At 48.5% G+C, this 23383-nt stretch overlaps 1 protein-coding gene across 7 annotated transcripts in view; it reads right to left on the reverse strand.

Moving 5' to 3' along the window:
- ABLIM3 (actin binding LIM protein family member 3) overlaps nt 1-23383 on the reverse strand; it is a 102699-nt gene that overhangs the window by 37719 nt on the left and 41597 nt on the right. For all 7 annotated transcript variants that reach the window (XM_006097433.3, XM_006097436.3, XM_006097435.3 and 4 more), the window contains exons 4-7: nt 17961-18144; nt 16037-16149; nt 9753-9879; nt 5624-5717 (exon numbers count right to left, since the gene is read on the reverse strand). In XM_006097433.3, the coding sequence (XP_006097495.1) occupies nt 5624-5717; nt 9753-9879; nt 16037-16149; nt 17961-18144 (518 nt within the window). The remainder of the gene's footprint in view (nt 1-5623; nt 5718-9752; nt 9880-16036; nt 16150-17960; nt 18145-23383) is intronic.

A 23383-nucleotide genomic window follows, 5' to 3' on the forward strand; every position in this document is an offset into this window, starting at 1 on the left:
AATAACATTGGATCAATGGGGGAAAAAATGTTCTCCTTTTCAATCCTCTATCAATTCTTCTGATTTATTTTCAATGAGAAAGTACCAGTTTGGTGCAGTATGCCTTTAACATCTATCCCAAACTTACTAACCTACCTTTATAAGAATGAGAACAGGAGCCTCTACAAGCAGTAAAATCTAGCTAGTACTATACTTATTTTTTGGTTATGAGCAAGTGATCCTGGCTTTCCTGTTATCTGTATATATAAAAGCCTAAGCAAGCGTTATGACCAAATGACCGAAGGACCTGTCGACTAGTCGCTATGACGTGCACTGACTACCAGGGGGAAGATGCTCAACACAGGAGCTGCCCCCTGGTAGTCAGTGCGCTCCCACAGCCACCCTCCTACTGCAGACCAACCTCCCACAGTCCCTCCCCCTCCCTCCCCCCCGCCCCCCCCCCCCCCGATTGGGAAAGATGGCCCCAATCAGCCCGATCACCGGCCAGGCTGAGGGCCCCCACCCGTGCACAAATTCGTGCACCGGGCCTCTAGTTACATATATTTCCTTATATGTAAGTGAGCCAACTTAAAGACAATTTAAGGTATTAGTTAAGAAAGAGTACGCGAGGTTCACAGACATGGCAAATATTGTGAGAGTGGCAATGGAAGGACAGACTCATACACAGGAGACAAACAAAGGGACCCAAAAAACCAGAACCTGTTGGCAAGCCTCTGATCCCCAGGCCGCTCCCGTGATTGTTGTATCTCGGTGCCTCCACCCCTATCTCCAGCTCACCCCAGTCTAGCGAGCCCCCTTCCCTACTCCCACTTTCCTTCCCTACCATTATTTTAAGGAAAAATGAAAATGACTTGCAGCTGCAAATTTTTTTAGCTTCAGAGAAGGTCTGACTCAGGTCTCACTGAAGCTGGGAGCAATGCTGGAGCTGGACTCCTGAGGGCTGGTCACCAGCCCCTCACTCCCCTCCACGCTGACCGCTCTGACACTACAATCCCAGCCAAGAGAACTTGGTATGTGGAGCCCTTCAGTGGCAGCTCCCGGATTCCCACATGGGAGGTGCTTGGTGCACTGGTTGGGCTAGAAGGTGGGGCTTGTTTTGAAGGTGTATTTTGCATGTTAGGGTGAAGTTTTTTTTGGGGGGGGATATGTCTGGGGGAAATTGATGGATATTGGGAGGGGTTGTTAAAGCACCTCCCTAATCCCCAAGCCATCACTTGGTCTGATGCTAACAAGTTCCTTCCAATTAAAAAAATTATCATTGTGGCCCTAACCGGTTTGGCTCAGTGGATAGAACGTCGGCCTGCAGACTCAAGGGTCCCAGGTTTGGTTCCGGCCAAGGGCATGTGCCTTGGTTGCAGGCACATCCCCAGTGGGGAGTGTGCAGGAGGCAGCTGATCGGTGTTTCTCTCTCATCGATGTTTCTCTCTATCCCTCTCCCTTTCTCTCTGTAAAAAGTCAATAAAATATATTTTTTAAAAAAATTATCATTGTGTAACACTGAAGACCTGTTTCCAAATCATTTTTTGTGGGTGGGGGGATCTGGGCATAGGCTTGCTTATTCCAGAAATACTTGACTTAGTCTAAAAACTTAGCAAAAATGTGAAAAGGACAGATTTTTAAAAAAGGAAAACAAACAACAACCCCGCCACTATTCCTTGTTTTACTCTGCATGGTTTGCGTGGTTCTCACCAATGATAAAATGTCCTTATTGTCATCAAAGCAGACTGTTCAAACTCTGGAAGGAGCTTGCTGTTTTCCCAAGCTGAGATGTCGTGGCACTGATGCCCCCACACCATGGCAGGGATAATTGGTTTAATTAGTAGCCTCTTCCCACTTTGTGTCTCTTTTTCATTTGAATTATAGACCTGGTTTCTCAGGGTGGCAATAACATGTTGGCAAAACTAAAGCTTGGCATCTTCCTAAATGTCATCCCCACCACACAGCCTCGGCCGAAAGAGGCTTCGTGCCCACTTCAGCACCCTGGCCATGGATGGCGTTGAAAACAACTTGAGGGAGGGAAGAAATAAGGGAGGGAGGGAGGCTGCCAGAGCAGCTGGCACCAGCATAAGGGAAACCAAGTCAGTGAGATCAGATGAGATATTCTGTTTGGTAACAAACTGAAGTCATGAAAATGGTGAGGAAATAATGGTGAAGCTCTAGTACCTGAAAAGGGGGCGCATATTGGAGAGCACCACACACAAGGTAGGAAAAGCACATGGGCACCAGGTGTGTGGTTCTCCTCGGCCAGGACACAGACGAGGAAGGAAGGAGTATGACTGGTGCTCAGCATACTCAGCTCTGTCACTGAGGAAGGGATTGGGGGGTGGCCTGGGGAGGGGATGGGAAGGGGAAATGGAATCTAATTAAGTGCCTATTGTGTACCTGGCAATGTGCTGAGCCCTGTAGTAGGCAACTGTTGTTTTTGCCTGGCCAACATCCTTCCTCCTTCTTCCAGAAATAGCATCAAGCCTTTCCTGGGTGGGACTTCCACTAGTCCATGTGGCTAAGTTAAGTAGGGCTGACACCACCAACAAGCGTATTCCAGCTCTGGTCCAGATACTGGTTCAGAGATGAACCTGAGATGATCTAGTCCAGTGGTCGGCAAACTGCGGCTCGCAAGCCACATGCGGCTCTGTGGCCCCTTGAGTGTGGCTCTTCCACAAAATACCACGTGTGGGCGCACATATACAGTGCGATTGAAACTTCGTGGCCCATGCGCAGAAGTCGGTATTTTGTGGAAGAGTCACACTCAAGGGGCCAAAGAGCCGCATGTGGTTCACAAGCCGCAGTTTGCCGACCACTGGTCTAGTAAGAGGCTGTCCCAGGATATTTGTTGAGTTATCAGAAAAGAGAAATTCTCCTTCCATTGGGGATACTGGGTGATAGGAAGAATAAGCCTGGAGCCACTGGGGTCCAACTTCCCCATCATGAAGGAGAGCCTTCCTGAGAATAAAGTCAACGGAAGAAAGTGGAACCAAGATGGCGAGATATTCCAGATGCATTTGTTTGAGCACTGATCCAGCTGTGCCTGAACTACTCCCAGGCTCTTTATTATTAATGTGAAATAATAGAAAAAATATGTTTCCATTAGGAGTGAAATAACTGTAGTATTCTCCATTGAAAGATAAAGACTTTAAGACTCAGTGAAAGTGACTTGCTTAAGGTTTCATGGCTAGATGTGGTAAAATTGGGATCCAAGTCTGTTTCACTCCAGCCATGTATTTCTCATGACATAACCTTACTTCAAAAACCCCTGAGTGGCTGAGAGCTGTGGGCAGCAGTGTGGGATGAAGGGGCCTGGTGTCCTAGAGTTTGCTCTCTCTCTCTGCCAGAAACATTGCGTGTGACCTTGGAAAAGCATCACCTGTGTTGGGGCTCACTGTTCTCGTCTGTAAAGTGAGGAGGGTGAACTAGTTGGCTGCTGACTGTCTTCCAGCTCTAAGAAAAGAATCAATATGCCCAAGATGCTAATGGAGCTGAGTACGAATGGAATCAATTGAAACGCAGTCACAACAGCTTCCCTAGAAGAGGAGGCTCCCAGGACGCTCAAAGAGAGTAACAGGCAGGAAAGCCAGCCCCCACTGACAATTTCAGAGCAGCCGGGGAAGGCCGGGGCAGCTCCCATTTGCAGCCCTGCGTGTAATCCAAGTTCTTTCCCTTCTTGAAGGAAAAGTCTGCTTTTATGATCTCCCATCCCACTGACCTTTTATCCCACTACAATCTGGATGCTCCTCCCATACAATCCTGCAAACCCAACAAATGGCTCCCCTGCAGGTGACTTGCTCCACACTCCACAGTCTTTTCTCAGCCCACGCGGTCCTTAACCGCCCTGCAGAATCTGACCACCACTCTGACTGACCTCGCCATCTTTCTGAAGGTCTGGCCTCTCACTGCCCCTCCCCTGTTCACCACCTCCCCGACTGCTCTGCCTCTTTCTCTGAGAACTCCTCAGCCTCCACCTGCCACCTGTAAGCAGCTAACCCCCAAGGTTGCCTTCAGTGCGAGCTCTCTACCTCTCACTTTCTCAAATCCCGATGACTCCCATGGTGCTATTCAAATCCTAGCACTTCTTAGGTCCCTCCAGGACTGACCGTTGTCTCTGAGCTCTGATCCACATTTGACTGCCCCTCTTGAAACCACCCTGGAATTTCAGTAACAACCTATCCCAGATGAACTCACTGTGTGTCTTCCCAGATCTGCAGAGGGCAACACCAAACTTCCTCCCACCCAGGCTTGACACTTTGGTTCAACTATTGGCCTCTTCTCTTTCAGTCTTCATGTCTACTAGTTGCCTCACAGTTGCAAAGCTATTGGAATTCCACTTCCATGATCTTGGAGACAGGGTGGTTGGTCTTCCCACGGCCACTGTACCTCCTGAGTCCTTCCCGTGGGGTCATGGCCTCCTCGCTGGCCTCCCACTTCCAGTTTCTTTCCTTCAAATCTGGCCCATGTACATCCGGCTATCCTCTCTGAGGTGCAGCTCTAAGCAGGTCACTTCTGCTAGGTCCTTCCACAAGCCCCCGCTGCCCAGTGAGTTACATGCAAACTCTTCACCCTGGTATCGGGCCCTTGGAAACCTGGTCCTACTACCCTTCCTGCCTGTGCTCCTGTTTTAGGCCCTATCTTCCACGTTGCACTCCTATGCTCCCTGGAAATGCTTAATAGTTTATCAACTCTGCACTTGCTTAGCGTATTCTCTCTGACTCCCTACAATTTTTTGAAAAATCTTCTTGGGTCCTTTCTCCTGCTGAGCCTAGATGTAGCTGCAGAATCCTTTTTAACATAGTGCTGACTCCAGAGAACCACAACCAACTGGCCAGATTTGTTAGAATGAATGATTCTGCTCCAGACAGCTGAGCCAGTGTGCCATCCCCAGCCACTGTCAGATAGGAAAACAGGGGCCTAGAAAGGCAAGGATACTCACCTCCAACCTGAGCATGAGTTAGCAGTTGAGTGAATATTAGAACCCAATTGTTCTGCCCTTAGGCTATTGTTTTTCCTTTACACCAAACTCTTTTCTGTTTCTAATATTTCAAGGTAGGTGGTCCCAAAGCTATGATGGTTTTCTGGGCCCACAGGTGTGGGGAGGAAGGCCAGGAAGGCAAGTGGATGGGGGCTCAGGCAGGGGCTCAGCAAGGGTGCTGCAGGTTGTCTCTCACTGGCAGAGCAAGCTGTGCACTGGAGGCGGAGGAAAGCTGTTGCCATGGTGATGGACCAGCCAGAGAAGGGCTTAGGGAGCAGGCTGCTAGACAAACTGGTTCTTAAATCAGCACATTTACCAAATGCTTAAAAAATAAAAAACAGCTTCCATTCTTTAGCAGGGTTGGGAAAGAAATCATAATTGTTACTCTCAATCTACCTGGGTCTGATAGGTTACTGATATTCCCATCACAGCATTTTTGAACCAGGAATAATTTTGTTCAGCTTCTCATTTTGAGGGCACCCAGAGAGGCAAGGTTATCTGCTCAAGGTCAATTAGCAAGCTAAGCTGTAGCAGAGGAAGTGGGGGAGGGGAAGGCTATGGAAGAAGGGCGTAGGGTGACTTCTCTATCTTCAGTGATGACTCTTGGGAGTCACAGGCCTTCCTGCTTAAACGTCTTCACAGTTACCTGTACCCACTCACCTCCAAGACCCTGCCGCTGATGTATCGGTCACAGGTCTCACACTTAATGCCAAACTGGGAGTGGTAGTCAGACTCGCAGTACGGAACGCCATCCCTGCAAGAGGAAATCCACACAGGAAGAGGGAAGTTGGAGGTTCGGGGGGTGGGGGGGGGGAGCGGTGTCTGTGGAAGTTCCAGGACCTGCAGTTGATGGGGACTGAGCCAAGATTAAGAGCACTGGGGGAGCTCATTAAAAATCCAAACTCCCCAGACACCCCTCAGATCTATGGACTCAGAGAACCCCTGGGGGCCCGGGAATCTGTATCTTGACAAACTCCCTAAGCATGTCTGGGAACCACTGGTCTGCTGCTGGCCAGGTGTTCCTTTTTTACTGTCCTTCTTTCCCCTCCCCACACATTCTCCAGACCCAATCTCTGAAGACCCTTTACCCCAAAGGGCTCTTTTAAAAAATACTTAAACTTTATTAGGAGTTATTTTATTTAGCATAGATAATATTTGCCCTTGGCACATTACAAAGGCATAAAGGGAAAAGTCTTTACCCTCCTACCAGCCCCTCCCAGTTTCTCTTCCAGGAAAACTAGGAGGTAATCAATGTGATCAATTCTTTGTGTATCCTTAAGGGCCCCTCTTCTAATTAAAAATTCCACCTGTGGTGAAAGCGTCTCCTGACTGCGCTCCTGGATAACCAGATACCAGGAACCTCTCCCGACCACCTCCTCTGTGCTCCATCTTTGCCTAGTGCTTATAACTTATCAGGCAGTAATAAGATTGTTGTTAATTATTCTTATACTACCCCCTACTACTAATAGCCACTGACATGTATTGCTTGGTGTGCGGCAGGCCCTCAGATGGTGTTTTACATAGATTGTTCCATTTAATCCTTAAGGCAGCCCTATGTAGTCGGAACTGTGTGAATGAGAAAAGCCAACTTGTTGGGCCTAGAGTTAGATTCATACCCAGTCAGTCTGGTTTCTCACCCAGATTTTCGTGAGGATTAAAGGACGTGGCCCAGGGCTCAGCACAATGCCGGCCTCTAGCGAGCACCTGGCAAGTGGCAGGCAGAGAAACCCCCATGATTGATGAGAAGGGTATTCAAGGAGGACGTGTGGGGCTCAGCTATCAAGGATCAATGTGGAGATAGTTGGGAACTTCAGAGCGTTTAGTTCAGTTCTGGGCCCCTGTGTAGCTCTAAGGACTGGATCTGATGACATCTCACTGAGTGCCGACGTTGTTTGTGAGAAGAGAGGAACATTTCCCCCACTTTTGGGTGTGACAGAACTGGCTCACACACAGGAAGACTAAGGGACAGGCATGTCATTGTTCTATCTCCAAATTGTTGCCATGCTGGGATTGCTGGGAGCCCACCCTGGGCAGCAGGGCAGTCACTGTTTTCCTGAAGGAGAGGCAGCAGTGAGGACCGATGCCCAGCAAAGTCTGGAGGTGAGACTGTTGTTTGTGGGTCCATGAGACAAGCCTCCCTCACTCTGTGGGTGTGGGAGGGTGACTCAGCAGGGGATAAAGTCATTTGTCAGGATGTAGGGACAACGAGCCAGCAAAGTTTGGGTATAAATGCCAACACCACTGCATTTGGACCCGTGGGTTGATAAGGCCTTGGGGAATTTAAAATATATATGATTAAAAAGAGAAGCGAGCCCTAGCTGGTTTGGCTCAGTGGATAGAGCGTCGGCCTGCGGACTGAAAGGTCCCAGGTTTGATTCTGGTAAAGGGCACATGCCCGGGTTGCGGGCTCAATCCCCAGTAGGGGGTGTGCAGGAGGCAGCTGATCAATGATTCTCTCTCATCATTGATATTTCTATCTTTCTCTTCCTCTCCCTTCCTCCCTGAAATCAATAAAAATATATTTTTAAAAAAGAAGCGAAAGTAAAATTAATACTTACTAGGTACTTAATAGGTACGAAGCACAGATCTCTGAGCTTTTACACAACACAACCCTATGAGGTAGGTCATCTTCTTATCCCCACTTTTATAAAAGGAAACTGAGACTCGAAGAAATGAAATGTCTTGCCAAGGTCATGTGGGCTGGGCTTCTAACCTAGGCATCGATGCCAGAGCCAGTGCCTCTGAGCACCTGCCATTCTGCTGCCGGACAGAGGAAGAGCCCAGAGCCAGGCTGCAGGGGCCCAAGGTGTGGTGGGCAGTCTAGGCTGGGCCTCCTTGAGAGGAGCTCTGAGCAAACCCTTACTCCCCCGAGAATTCTGACTTAGGCTCCCAGACTCACTAAGGGCACTCCTGACTTGGCAAGCACAGAGGAGAATGCTAAGTCCTACTAACATGGCACTCAGTATGGTCTCAGTGATGCGACCTCAGTGCACCTCTGCAGCCGAGGACCCTGCTGCACCTGTGCACACGCCGGAGCACCAGGCAACAGGACGGATGTGCCCCACACCTCCCTACCCTTGCCCAGGCTGGGCATTCTGCCTAGAAGCTTTCCTTCGTTGTATTTTCAAATTTCATCCCCTTTCTAAGGTTCAGCTCAAATACCACCATCTTTCATGAAGCTCTCACAGATTCCACTTCCTGCTGGCTAGAAGTGATCTCCCCTCTCCCTGAATATTCCAAGCCCTCGCTTGGGACTCTGATACAGACCAGTGCTGCCTGGCCAGTATCCATCTCCCCTTCTGCCAGTATCAGTGCCTCGTCACCCCTCCCCATTGCAGTTACTGTAGGCCACAGAGGGCTGCGCTCTGTCTCTAGGGGTCACATCCTCCAGGCCAGTGATTGGTCAGAAATGGGCACGTGACCCCAGGGGGGCCAGGTCAGAGCAGCCGTGGGACTTTCGCTGGAGTTCTTGGGAAAGAGGCCTCCCTCTCTGCTGTGCTGAGCTGATAGAAAGAAAGCTTGGCATTGCTGATGCTCATCTTACCACTTGGGGAGGGTGTACTTGAGAATGAATTCAATACAGAGGAAAGCAGAGGGTGGAGAAAGATAGAGATAGAGAGACAGAGACAGAGAGAGAGAGAGAGAGACTTCTAAAGTGCTAGACATCTCAGTAAGCCCCTGGATTCACCACGCTGGGAGCTAGTATGCCTCTGGCCTTCCTGTTCCTATGAGTCAGTGAACTTCCATTTTTTTGCTTTTAAGTGAGCTTGAGTTTGGTTTTCTGTCACTTATGATCAAAAAGGTCTTAAGGAATAAAACTTCTCCTGAGCTCCCTATCACATATCCCCCGGGGTCATAATTCTCTATGTGTCTAGCTCATCTCCCTGTTAGACTGTAACTTTCCTGACAGCAGAAACCATGTATGCTGCACTTTACATGCTCACTAGGTCCCAGTGTCGGGCCAGAGAGTGGTACCTGGGAAGTGTTCAGGTCACAAAGTGTCAAAGCTGCGAGCGTCTGTGGCATAATTCCTTTTAGGTACTCGAGTATAAATGTCATTAGGTGGCTTGTCTAGTGCTGCAGTGTGAGGCCGCTAGGAGCTGGGCCCTCTCTCCTGATGGCTTTGTGTGCCCATCAATCATCTCCTCTCATCTCAATTGAACTCATTCAACAACTAGATTATTGGGTTGGGCACTGTGCTGAAGGCAGCAGTGGATAAAAAGAGTCCCCACCCTGGTGAGGACAGACATTAAATATTACCGCTGGAGCAAGTTACTCACTCCCCCGAGCCTCAGTTTCCATAGTTTTTAAAATGGGGATAAATACCTCATGATGCTGGGGTTTAATGGAATAATCCATATATAGCAGTTACTATGTTCCTTGTACATAATAAAAACTCAGTTAATGGTAGCAAGTATAATTATCATTACTGAAAAGTTAACATGGATAAATATGTAATTGCAAATGGTGTTAGCCTGGATGAAGGAAACAGAGCACTATGAGGGCCAGTAGTGGGGGACCAGAGGTGGTAAGAGATGGTATGAGGACAGCGTGGCACCTGTGACCAGACGGAAGGGAAGGAGCATGTGAAGAAGGGAGAAGAGCATCTCAGGCAAAGGAAACACAGTGGGAGGCTCAAGGTGGGTGAGATGCTGTCTGAGGCTGTGATGTGGTAGCTGGATGGAAATGAAGGGAGATGATGCTAGAGATGCAGGCGAGGGCCGATGGGGCAGCCTGGCCCAGGGAGGATGCCCAGGCCCAGGAAGCCGGCGGGAGGGGAGAGACCCACTTGCTGATGTACTCCCCGGTGAGGATCACGCTGCAGGTCTGGCACTTGAAACAGCTGACGTGCCACTGCTTGTCCAGCGCCAGGAGCGACTGGCCATGCTTGATCTCCTCCTTGCATCCGGCACAGTCTGCAAACACAAGAGGACGTTGCTGAGGAAAGCATCCCGGGCCCCTTGAGCACTGCCAGCATCTCAGCCCAAGTCAAGGACACCTCTGTGAACACGTTTTCCCACAACAGCTCCCACCCTGGCCCTGGCACCGACCAGAGCTCCACTGGGGGAGAGAAAAAGGCCACTGGAGCCCTGGCTTCTGGACACTAGTGTGAGGGAGAAAGGCTTCCCAGGGTTCCTCTGGAAAGTTCCTGCTTGTCGTCTTGACCACTGTTTATCCAGAGGGGGCCCTGCGCTGCTTCTGGCCTGCTCTCAGGTAGCTAACCAGCCCACGCTGCTCTCCATGACCCGGACCTGCAGCATCAGCCCCACCGGGAGCTGCATATAGCAGCAGCGAAGGCCCTACCCAGACCTACTGCATTTTATCAAGGCCTCGGCTCACAGTAAAGTCTGAGAGGCACTGCTCCAGGGGATAAGCTTAGAACCTATTTTTTCTCACCCTTAGGCTGTATGCCCAATGGCAGTGTTTTGTGGTTAAATCTATTTTCTCGCCTAGCACCATGCTCAGCCTGAGAATAAATGAGCGGGCCTTACAGCAACCAGGCAAGGATAGCATTTACCATGCCTGGCCCCTCCCCAGTGTGCTCCTATACCAAACGTTTGCCTCCCCAAGCAGCAAGGATGAAAACGTCTAATGCAGCGGTTCTCAACCTGTGGGTCGCGACCCCTTTGGGGGTTGAACGACCCTTTCACAAGGGTCGCCTAAGACCATTGGAAAACACATATATAATTACATATTGTTTTTGTGATTAATCACTATGCTTTAATTATGTTCAATTTGTAACAATGAAATTGGGGGTCACCACAACATGAGGAACTGTATTAAAGGGTCGCGGCATTAGGAAGGCTGAGAACCACTGGTCTAATGAGACTGTCCCAAACCAGAAAGGTACCCTCACTCTCTGTCCCCGTCACCCCGGAACGTGCACTGGGGCCACAGAATGTGGGGGGCCCGGCAGCTGCCTGTTGCTCAACCAATGTCTGGGGAGGGGCAGGAAATGGAGACAGCGTCCAAGGTACTTGGGAGATTCTGGGAATTGGGGCCTAGCCAACCGGATGGCCCACTCTGGAGGAGGAAAGGGTCACGAGGCAAAGTTTACTAGAGGACAAGCCTCCCTTTTGGCTCCACAAGACAAATGCACCTCGGAGCAGTGGGGAGAAAGACACTGCACGCCATGTTGGGAGAGCCTGGCTGGAGGCCCTCACATCCAGCTGGGAGCCAGTCCTGGGAGAGAAGATGATGAGTCTGCATGTCCAGGAAGGGGGTGAGCCCCTGCAGGCTGTGGGAGGTCGGGGCCCTGATGAAGTGTTGTAGGAGGCGGCTCCCACAGTACCCTCCTCTTGGGTGTCAGCATCTTTCTAACATCACTTAGTACAGGCGAGGGGCAGGGACATTTCTGATTGCAAGATGCTTGAAGACCCAGGCTTTCAGATGGCGTCTGGGGAAATATTCTGGGTTGTTTTTTTCTTCTTCTTATTCTCCTGGGATAAACTACTCCCAACCCCCCATTCCAGTAATCACAGGCTTTAGAACGTAATAGTTTAGAGAGGCTAGGCACCCCCTCCCCTTTTATAGACAGACAGGAGTCTGAAGTGACTTGCCCATGCTTAGCATAGAAGAACCCGAGGGTCCAGGTATCTGGTCTAGCTTTCTAGGCCACACAGACTGCACCTGTGTCTCCAGGGGCCTCTCCAGCAGGGTAGACAATTCCAGAGGGGCTCAGAGTTCACAGAGCATTTGGTCCCAGTTTCACCCAATACAGGAACCTACAGCATTCTTGACAGTTGGGCACCATCCTCTGCTTAACGACCTCCAGGGCTGGGCAGCTCACCCCTTTGAGGAAGTCGACTTTCCTTTGGACAAGCAAGATGACCAGCACTACCTTCTTTATATGGAGCCCGGACCCAACTCCTGTGACAGCCCTATTTTATGAAACCAAGAATAATCTACCTCTTCCCCCACATGACACTTCCTTCAAATATTTAAAGGCAACTACAGTTTCTGTCTTATTCTTCATTTCTTACACTTTGCTTTTTCTTGCTTGAAATGGTCACCCACTGGTCAAATTCACTTGTGGAGTCCATGGACCCGGGCATGTTATTGGCCAACAACATGATTCCCTATCTCTCTAGTAAACTTACTTGAAGAGCTGCATTCTTTCATGGACACCTTCTAGTAATGACTCCCATCTCTCTAAGTTGTAGTGACCTACCTGGGATGAACTGAGCACCTTGAGTTAAAATTTAGGAGGTGGTAGTATAGTGGTTAGAGGTTGGGTTGAGAGTTTAGAGTGAGGAGAAAGAGGCTGGCAGAGGGGAGAATCCCAGCTCTCCCACTTAATAGTTGTGTGACTGCTAGGCCCCAGCTTCTTCATCTAATCTTTTCCTTATAACTTTGGTGTGAAGATGAACTGAAATCAGGCCTGTGAGGACTTAGCACAATGCTTGGCACATATGTGCCCAATGTGTGATTGCAGATTATTATTTCACATTCTCATGTTTTTAACCTATATTCTCTAACCTCTGATCTGAGGCCAGAAGCAATATCCCTATTGTAGGGAAGGCCTACTGACCCTGAGAACTCTGGGATACCTTTTCCACGTGGTTTTTCTTTTCATGTTAAACTGCTGGCCCTCCATTGTTCTGGCTTCATATTTATCAGAACTGTTTTTGCCTTTCTTTCTCCTTTCATTCAGGCATCTGATCCAGGAGCCCACAAGTCTCATGTCGTAACCACACCCTGTCCCTAGTTGGTTTCTGTAAGCCAGCTGTCCACTCCTCGTATGTTCCTCTCTATTCCAAAATTACAACCTTCAGCTGGCAGAAGGTATGATGCCTCCACCTGTTCCTCTCAGATTCCTCAGTTTATTGAGGTCTCTAAAGACCCAAGACAGACATTTTTAGTGTTTTTTTTAACTTCTTCATTCATTTCACTTAGATCAGCAAAAATGAGCGGATTTTGTGAGTCATAGCAAGCTTCCCACCTTGTTTTAGGCAACTAATCCAGGCACAGACCCCCTTCCTAAATTAGCAAATCATGTGTTTGATAGAGGGTGCTAAGGGAGTAGCCTCCATGGTAATGCCGCTACTGCTGCTGACTCCTGTCAGTGAAGTCTGTGAGGAAACATTTCTTCTTCCTATGGAAAGAGCCCACATCTCTGGGCTCACATCCCAGTTCCATCACTTACTATCTGTGTGATTTTGGGTACGTTATTTATGCTCTTTGAGTTTCATTTTTGTCATTGATAAAACAATTACTCTTATCTCCCTCATAGAGTTGTAATGATTAAATGGAGATATTATACATAGAAACCTTAGTGTAGCCTGGATGGTGTGGTTCAGTGGTTGAGCATCGATCGTGAACCAGGAGGTCATGATTTGATTCCTGGTCAGGGCACATACCCGGGTTGCGGGCCTGATCCCCAGTAGGGGATGTGCAGGAAGCAGTCGATCAATGATTCTCTCTCATCATTGGTGTTTCTATCTTTCTCCCCTTCTCCCTTCCTCTCTCTGAAATCAATAAAAACATTAAAAAAAGAAAACTCATGTATTTCTGGACAATAGTAACAATCAATGTTAGCAGTGGTGATGGTGGTGATAGTTATAGTGGTGATGGTGGTGATGATTGTGGTGAATAATGATGGCTGTGATGGTGATGGTGGGGGTGAAGGTGATGGTGGTAGTGATGGTGTTGGTAGTTATGGTGGTGATGGTGGTGGTGATGGTGGTGATGGTGGTGATGATTGTGGTGGATAATGATGGCTGTGATGGTGATGGTGGGGGTGAAGGTGATGGTGGTAGTGATGGTGTTGGTAGTTATGGTGGTGATGGTTGTGATGGTGATGTGGTGATGATGGTAATGCCACTACTGCTGCTGATTCCTGTCAGTGAAATCTGTGAGGAAACATTTCTTCTTCCTATGGAAAGCTACATGATTTTTTCCCTATTAACAGTTCCTGAGTATTCTTCTTGACCTATTTTCATTAGATATAACTCCTGCTTTTCCAGAAAGTCTTTATTCACCCTCCAGATAAAACTTCACATTCCTTTAGATGAAAAGTACACCACATTTTTCCTCTTTCTTTTTCCATGATCCCTTCCTCATCTTAGTGCTCTTTAGAATTTGGTTTGATTCCCTCTTTCCTTTGGGAGCTCAGCAGACCTTCCAACATTCCCTCTAGTCATTTGCAGCAGTGTCAGGGACGACCTTCGGGCAGAAAACGTTTCTATGACACATGTGTTCTGTAGATGCACAGATTGATGTCTTTACTTTGTGAGTAATGAGATGAGCCATAGTCCTGGGTACTCCCCCCGGAGTTCTGCCCATATGCTCACTTGCTTCCCATTATCCATTCTTCCTTACCTTCCTCTATCTCCTGATCTGCAGAATTATGGTGGAGACATTGAGTAGCCTCTCCTTGAGGATACATTCACATGCAAGACTCCCACACTCAGCGAGGAGTCTCCCACCTGTCTGAGATCCGATGCACAAAGTAACATACAACACAAGCTGAGAGAAATAACGATGGATTTGGGAATCTTCTCAGTTCACCTTTGACGTGCTTTCTAGATTAAACCGCCAAGTGGACAACATACCTCACTTTATATTAGCGAGCACTTTACGTACTATGATGTATGTTAGTCCGATTCCTATACATTAATACATTTGCTTTCTACAAAGCTGGGTAAACTGAACACCAGGGGGGCTACATAACTGCTTTGCATCACGCAGAAGGCTGGCAGGCCCCTGACTCCCAGCTCCCTTCTCTCTACCGCCTCACAAGTGGTTCCACTGGCCTCCGGGTACTTCAGCAGCATTAGTCGCAGGGCCATGGTCCTGCATCCCAGCATCCTGGCCTTGCTGTCTTTCTGCATGATGCTTTCAAAGAGTTATGAGAGATCACAGTGTATGCACTCAGCCACCTTGAGATGGAAACCTGCTCAGAGCAGCAAATGGTTCTTGGGAAGAGCTGTTCATCCTACAAACAGATCCAATTTGACTGAAAGGAAGGAAGGGTGAGAGAGGGAGCCTTCCCATGGTCTTTCTCTCCAGCTCACCACCTTGGGAGGATTCTAATGGAACCCCTGGGAGCCAACCCTGCTGACTCGGGTGTTGTGTGCTCACCCACCTCAGGAGGATGTAGCCCTAGCACGCTGACTCTGCTGGTGCTATGGCTGACAGCCCCCCGCACCAGCACAGTGATGCAGCACAGGAAGCTAATGGGTTTTCATTGATTCTGCCGACAAGGCCAGCGAGTGTCATGTAGCATGAAGTAATAATGGAGCCTGGCGTAGTTTACTGAGACCCAGGGGGCCGGGTCCCTGTGTATATGTCAGCAGCCTGACAAGGGTGTCTGGGAACAGTGAGTTGCCAGACACACTTGAGTGGAATGGACATTCCACAAATTAGAATGACTGTTCCAAGGTACACTCTTGATGCTTAGTTCCCCTCCCCCCCAGTCTGTGGTTTAGTGATAAAAGATAACGTTTGCTATAGCATGGCAGATGTCCTCCTCATCCCTAGATGGTGATCCTCAATCTTCTGAACAGAGAATGAATCACCCAGGATGCTTATTAAGAATGAAGATTTCTAGGTTCCTTCCCGTAAGTCCAAAGTGGGCCTGGAACTGTGTTTTTCCCAGTTCTGCAGTGGTGCTGATGCAGTGGTGCACGGAACACACGCTAGGAGACACTAGCACAGCCCTTGTGGTTCGCTCCCACATGTTCTCTTTTGTAAGGCATGTCTGAGAATTCCTTTTTAGTGGGGCTTGTAAAAATGGAGAACCACTGGCAGCAAAACACTTGGTCAGCTACGTTGGGGTGCCCTTGGGAGGTGGATGCAGAGGGGAGATAAGATCAGGAGCCCAGCTCATCCCAGAAAAGCCCACCCGATGGCACAGGCCATCACTGTTTATAGTCAGGCAGCTGCTCTCCCTGCATTTGTGCTTAGGGAAGCTTGTCGGTCTGGGCCACATGCCAACTGGGTCATGATTCAGAAGTCCTCCAGGGTGGGAACCTCCTGCACGTCTCTCCAGGCCTGCAGGAGCCATTAATGGAGCTGAGACAGGGGAGCCCTGGGAGACAGGGAGGTAGGTGCCCAGTGGGGAGGACTCACGGCTTGGTCCACGGATCTTGATGGGTTTACTGCTGGTCATGGACTGGGAGCACGTCTGACACACACACTCCTTCCCGCTGAAGGTCACTTTGTCTCCAATGGGGAAAGGCTTCCTGCAAAGGGGCGAGAGAGAGTGTCAATATCTCTTCTCTGGAGAGATTCTGTGTTTACTGGTGCTCTGACAACACGCGTCCTCAGAGCTCTTTGGTAACACGCTCAGCTTGCCCTCTAGAGCCACCAGATAAATTCAAGCACCGTTCATAGGGCCAGGCTGACTAAACCACTCGGTCAGGGCCAGGGCCAGAACTGGAGGCCCACTTGGGCTAGTTACATGATTTCAACAAGGGGAGAGTCATGACACTTCGTTGAGCATACATTTCTCATCAGGTGAATGAAGTGGTTAGTAACTCCTCCTCGAGTTTGTTCCTTCTTTCCGGGACTGTTTGCACCCCAACCTGATTTATCCCTGCACGGCTAAGAGAACTCATTCAGCTGCTGGACTCACCATCCAGGACCTTTAGAAGTCCACAAACCACCTCTTCCTCCCACAGCTTGAGTTCTCATCTATGCAGTTTGAGTCGCACAGCTCTGAGCTCTCAAGCTCGTACATGGCCGTCCTCCCTAAGTATACACTGCATCCAGAACCCCGCACTGTCCATCCCACCACCCAGCTCCTCTTGCGCCTGGTTTGGGACACTTGTTGATACAGACTCAGAGCATAGCCCCTGACATAGGCTCCCAGTGGCTCCACTGCCCTTGTGTTAGCAGCGTGGGACGATGGAGGGTGTCTTGGGGGCAAGAGTTGGGGAGCAGCATTTGCATAGTTCAGGCATTGACTCGTGGTAAAGGGACATGGCATGAGGTACCACATCTCTATGGCGCTTGACAAAATTTTATACTGTATGGACCCTACTGTGCTAACCTCTGGTGGGTCTGGGAATCCAGAACCCAGGGCCCAGGTTTTAAGAGATAGAGGATGAATGAATTTCACTTCTTTCACACTGTCATTGGTCTCAATAAACAAACCCTTATCAGTAACTAACAAGTGGTTATTTTATGAGGATAATTAATCTATAAACTCCTTTTCCAGTTTAAAAATGCATATATATATGCCAATCATGTTTTACTTATAACTTAATCAGAACAGTCCATTTCATTATAATGTATTTATGGGCAGGGTTGAGTTTTTGTTTATTTTTATCTCCTTAATGTGGTACTTGGCATACAGTGGACCCTTAATGTACGCTTACTAAGTTAACAAGTGATTGGGATGCTGGGAGTGGGAAGGAGTGAGATTTCCTTCACCTATCAGATATTCTGAGGCTAGATGATTATCATTGTGATAATGAAAATAAAAATAAAAGCGGACACAATTATGTATCAGTCACTGAGCGAAGGTCTTTGGGTGCCTCATCTCATTGATCTTCATGAAAACCCAACGAGGTTGGAATGGTTTTGATGCTCGTTTTACTGATGGAGAATCTGAGGCTTAGGGAGTGGGGTCACTTGCCAGGATCCTGGAGGAAGGCTATACACAGATATCCCAGTAGCACAGGTGGCTGAGGTGTGGGAGGGCGGCCAGATGCACGGCTTCCAAACTGAGTACTGAGGCTAAGGAACTCAGTGGTTCCTTTGAGCCTTTTGATGGGAAATGAGAGGGTGAGTGTGGGGGCTCAGGTCCTCACTATGCCTTCACTGCAGGACAAAGTAGTGTTTTACATTAGATCACATTTGACAGAAAGGGTTCAGCTGTTAAAAGGTTTGAAAACCACTGGGCTGCCGGATCCTTCCGCCCCTGAGATTCTAGAAACCCAAGTGTCCAGCCTAAAGCCCAGGGAGCCCCCAGAACTGCCCGGGAAAGACCGTTTCTTCCCTTCCCTGGGGGCTCAGCAGAGAATCCGGCCTCTGCGGGCCACCCGCTCACCTGCACAAGCTGCACACGAAGCACTTGGGGTGGTAGGTGCGGCCCAGGGCGGAGATGACCTCGCCGGTGATGAAGTCCCGGCAGCTGTCGCAGCGGGTGCCATAGAGTTGCTGGTAGTCCTGGGTGCAGATGTACTCCTGGTTCTTGAAGAAGAAGCCCGACTGGGCCAGGCCGCAGCCACACACTTGAGGAAACGAAGAGGGAAATAAGAGCAGATTGAGTCCAGGGAAGGTCTGCAAGCATGAGGGTCTTGTTGGAGACAAAGCCAGTGTCTGATTTGGTCATGAGTGACCAAGAATGGTGGCACATCAGACTCATGGGTCTTTGGGGCCAGTGTTCCTTAAAGTATGGGCTGAAGACCACTCGCATCAGAATCACCTGTTGGGCTTTTTAAAATGCAGATGCCTGGGCCTGAATCAGACTCCCAAGGGCTGGGCCTGGGATCTGCATTTTAACACACGCCTCAGCTGATTCTGTTGCACGCCGACTGAGACCACTGATGTACAATCCTGTCAATAGCGGATGAAAATTTAAGGCCATGTGGCTCATGCTATGTATCATGAATTTGATAAAGAATCATTCAGTTATGAATTTCTGGGGCACTTCTTACCAGCATGACTCTGGGCTAGGTGTTTTAGGTATGGGTACCATGCACTCGAATCCCAAACTGGACTCAATTTACGATGGCAGTGGGATGGATGACTTGAAGATTATAATCTGTCCTCATCATAGCCAAAAAGGGTGCATCTGTTCCCAGGCATGAATGATAAACACAATCCCCACACTGTGAAGAGCAATAATGTGTGTAGAGCGAAGATCGTATTGAACATAAATCATGGTGACAGGCCATCGGCTGGTGTAGGTAGAACATTCTGTGAGTGGGGAGGAAAAGGGAGCACTACCAGTGTGGGAAGGATCAGGGGAGGCTTCTTGGAGGAGGCAGCACTTAAGTTGAACTTTGAAGAACAGAATAAGCTAAAGCATAGAGCAGCGGTTCTCAACCTGTGGGTCGGGACCCCTTTGGCGGTCAAACGACCCTTTCACAGGGGTCGCCTAAGACCATCCTGCATATCAGATATTTACATTACGATTCATAACAGTAGCAACATTACAGTGATGAAGTAGCAACGAAAATAATTTTATGGTTGGGTCACAACATGAGGAACTGTATTTAAAGGGACAGAAGGTTGAGAACCACTGGCATAGAGGCAGGAAGTTGCAAGTGATATTTGTGTGGAGATAGGGCTGGGGAAGGAGTGGTGTTTTCAGGGATTGGAGGGTAGTACTACATGGAAATATTGTAGTACTACCTCCTCCAGTTAGAGGAGGGCCCAGGTCTAGCTTTGTGCTATACTAAAAAGCTAGGAATGGTTTTTCCTTTAGTTTTTAAAAACTTAAAGCAGTTTTTTTTTAAAAAAAACATAGACATACACAAAAGTAGAGAGAAGATGTTAATGATTCTCCATTACTCAGTTGTAAAAATGATCAATTATCTTGGTAGCTTTTGAATAGAGAGGCAACATGATTTTATGAGGCATTTCATCAGGTCTTTTGGGATATCCTTGTGGACAACATGAAGATGTATACAACAGAGAATAGAAGAGCAGGTGGCTATAATCATAGGTGTCTGAACAACTGAATCACATGTGACTGTCTTCCCCAAAAGGACTTAGGAAGGTGGGAAATGAGATTTCCTCAAGAGTGGAGTTATGAAATCAACACATAATGGCCAGAGCAGAAAGAGGCAAAGTTTCTTCCAAGAGATCGAATGGCTCTCAGGGCCGCCAGAACTGCTGAGTGTATTGATCCAGCTAAAGCAAGGATGGGCCCTGGCTGGTTTGGCTCAGTGGATAGAGCATCGGCCTGTGGACTGAAGGGTCCCGGGTTCCATTCTGGTCAAGGGCACATGCCTAGGTTGTAAGCTCAGTCCCCAGTGAGGGGCATGCGGGGAGAGGGGGAGAGGGGTGTCCAATCAGTGATTCTCTCTTATCATTGATGTTTCTGTCTCTCTTTCCCTCCCCCTTCCTCTCTGAGATCAATAAAAATATATTTTAAAAAATAATAAAGCAAGAATGGGACATCCAGGAAGGGGCTGGTCAGCAATCAGAGGCCTCTGGAGAGTCCATTCAAACCCTCAGACCAGCTCCCTTGTTCTGAGTGCATTCACCAAGCAGCTGTCTGATCGTTTGACTTTCTACATAGATTGCCTTTGGGAGAGAAGTGGCTGGTTAGAATAACGTGCACTAGAACAATGGGGAGTTACAGCTCTTGTTTACGTTAATAAACAGGCACTCTGGTTTTCTACATTGGTTTCCTGAGGATTTTATTCGCATGAGTCAACTTTCTCAAGTGTGGCCAATAGTGGGGAAACCAATGAGACAGAGTTTCCAAACCTGTAAGTGTGAGGACCTGGCTTGGACAGGGTGACATCACCCCAGCAAATACCACCCCATCTTGAATAAGGAAAGTTGTTCTGCAAAAGCAGCCAGGTTAAAATAGGAGCGAATTCCAGGTGGATGCCAGAAATATTTCGAAAGTGTTTGTTCACCTTGCAGGCCAGAGGCAGGCTTGCAGGGCCAGGGTGAGTGAGGAGGGCAGCCCCAGATGTCACAGCACCAGGGGGTCAGCGCAGCACAGCAGGAGGCATAGTGGTCTGGGAGACAGGCCCCCTGGGCTTTGGTCTTGCCCTGCCTCTAACTCTCTGGGTGACAATGAACTTGGCCCTCTCTTGTCGGGGGCCTCAGTTTACTTATATGTAAAATGACCCGAGCTCTTCTTTTGACCACCATCCTGTGAGTCCAGGGAGAAGGAGAGCTTCCTTCAGGGCTCACGATGAGCCTAAACATTTAAAACTCGGTGTGAGGTAGAGCTGGAGGCCCTGGAGCCCACCCCTGTGGAGAAGCAGGGTGAGTGGGTGGAGGTGGTGGTAGAGGTGAGAGGTGGGGAAGGGTTCTTTTTCTATCAGGCTTCATGAAAATTCATCACATCAAACAATGCCGGGCCTGGAGGGCAGGCAAGGCCAGGGTACAGGCTGTTCTGAGGTGTGCAGGTGGCGGATCAATTGACTTCATGGCTGTGGAATTAGTTAGGTCATGGCTTACGACCTCATTGGAAACAGCTCCTGTTTTTTCCCTTCTTTTTTCTTTTGTTTCCCTTGACAACTCCACCCCCAGAGTCACCTCTCCCAGTGGAGAAAACCAGGAGGCCACAAGAAAACTTAGAACAATCAGTTCCTTCTTTTCCCCCAAGGAGCTGAAGGAGGAAGTTCTTGGTAGAAAGGATGCTAAGGCTGATAAGAATCTCAGGGGCTCCTGGAAGTACAGTGGGGAGCATGGGGATGGAAGGCGATCTGGCCCATGACAGGTGTCTCTGGGGCTGAGCAGAGCCCTACATTCCAATAATAGGAAAGGCCCCACAGAGGGTCTGCAGTGCGAACTGATGTGGAATCAGCATACCCAGGAAAGTCATTATTATTCCGGGAATCAAAAATATAAAATCTTGCCCTGGACCATTTGGCTCAGTGGAAGAGTGTCAGCCTATGGACTGAAGAGTCCCAGGTTCGATTCCAGTCAAGGGCACATGCCTGGGTTGTGGGCCAATCCCTAGTGTGGGGCCTGTAGGAGGCAGCCAATCAATGATTCTCTTTCATCCCTCTCTCCCTCTCCCTTCCTCTTTGAAATCAATAAAAATATATTAATACACACACACACACACACACACACACACTGAGTGGCCAGATTATTATGACTGGCCAGATTATTATGACCACCTCATCAGTACAATGAAGTGAATTAGTTATGCAAATAATAATAATAATAAAACCTTGAGAGTATTTGCTTAGGAAGTTTTCAATATTCAGTATTTTTGGAAGTGTCAATGAAGTACTGATGGGGTAGTCATAATAATCTGGCCACTCAGTGTGTGTGTGTGTGTGTGTGTGTGTGTGTGTGTGTGTGTGTGTATCTATACTAATAAAAGGGTAATATGCTAATTAGACCTGGAGACCTTCCAGGAGACCTTCCAGACGTCCCTCCGGACAAAACCATGGTGGTGGGGTTGAGGAGGCTGGCGGGAGGGGCAGTTGGGGGCAAGCAGGCTGGCAGGGGGGCAGTTGGGGGTGAGGCCAGCAGGGGGGGGCAGTTGGGGGCAAGAAGGCCAGCTGGGAGGGCAGTTGGGGGTGAGCAGGCCGGCAGGCAGAGTGGTTAGGGGCGATCAGGCAGGCAGGCAGGTGAACAGTTAGGAGCCAGTGGTCCCGGATTGCAAGACATCCCCCGAGGGGTCCCAGATTGGAGAGGGTGCAGGCCGGGCTAGGGACACCCCACCCCCAATGCACGAATTTTGTGCACCAGGCCACTAATATATATATCTATCTTAATTTTAAAGAGAAACAGCTCAAATGCTTTGACAATGGACAGAATATGAAAAGTTAGAAGTGCTTTGAGAAAATCGAGAATGAATGCTCACTGTGAATACAGAGCCTAGAGGAGGACTTGCGCACCGCCTGGGCACGTTTCAGTGGGAGATGTCACTGCCCATGTCCTATTCTACCACTCAGATATGACTTTGAAAAAGCTGCCTCACCTCTCTGGAGCTCAGTTGATTCATTTGTCAAATGAGGTGGTTAGGTGGTAACTGAGGACACATCCAGATCTGAGAGTCCAGGATTCTGGCATATAATTCTGTTGATTTTCAACTTTTCAAACAAGACTGAGTTTTATGAAATTTCAAAACCAAAGCATTAGAATGGCCCCTGAGGGTGATCTAGCTCATTACTTAAAATATTTAAATTATGAAATACATTATGCATGCAGAAAATGTATAAAATATGTATGTATCGTTTAAAGAAGAAAAATAAAATTCACTCCTAGGCATCTGCTGCCAAGTTTACGAAATAGAGCATTACCAGCACCTTGGGAGCCTATTGGCCTCTCCCTAAAGCATCCCTTTCCCACATTATCCCAAATTGTATGTTTGTTGTTCCCTTGCTTTTCTTTATAGTTTTACCACCTGTGATGTATCCACAAACAATATAGGGTGGATTATGGATAGACATTTGATACAAGTTTTATTCTCGTCTACCCAGTGCCAAAATTGGTACAGGTGTGTCTCAGTACTGCCTCCTCCACAGCCAGTTCATTTCTCACTCATCTATACTTTGAGAGTAAGACCTTTGGAAGGGGAAATCTCAGGCCTCCTATTAGAGTCCTACTTTGGCCAGGCTCCAGGCTTCGCCTCCTGCTCTCCATGATCCACATAGCCATCAAGGTAAAAGCTCAAGGTCTTCCAGGTTTAGCATGAACCGTCAGGATTAAATCTGGCACTGGCAGTCACAGCAGGATTTCTGCTTTTATTTTTGCTTTTCACCTCTTCCTTTCATGTCAGCACAGTAGTGTGTATTAAAAGAGTTGTAAAAGAAATTCATA

Source organism: Myotis lucifugus, unplaced genomic scaffold (genome assembly GCF_000147115.1).
Source record: "Myotis lucifugus unplaced genomic scaffold, Myoluc2.0 scaffold_202, whole genome shotgun sequence".
NCBI lineage: Eukaryota > Metazoa > Chordata > Mammalia > Chiroptera > Vespertilionidae > Myotis > Myotis lucifugus.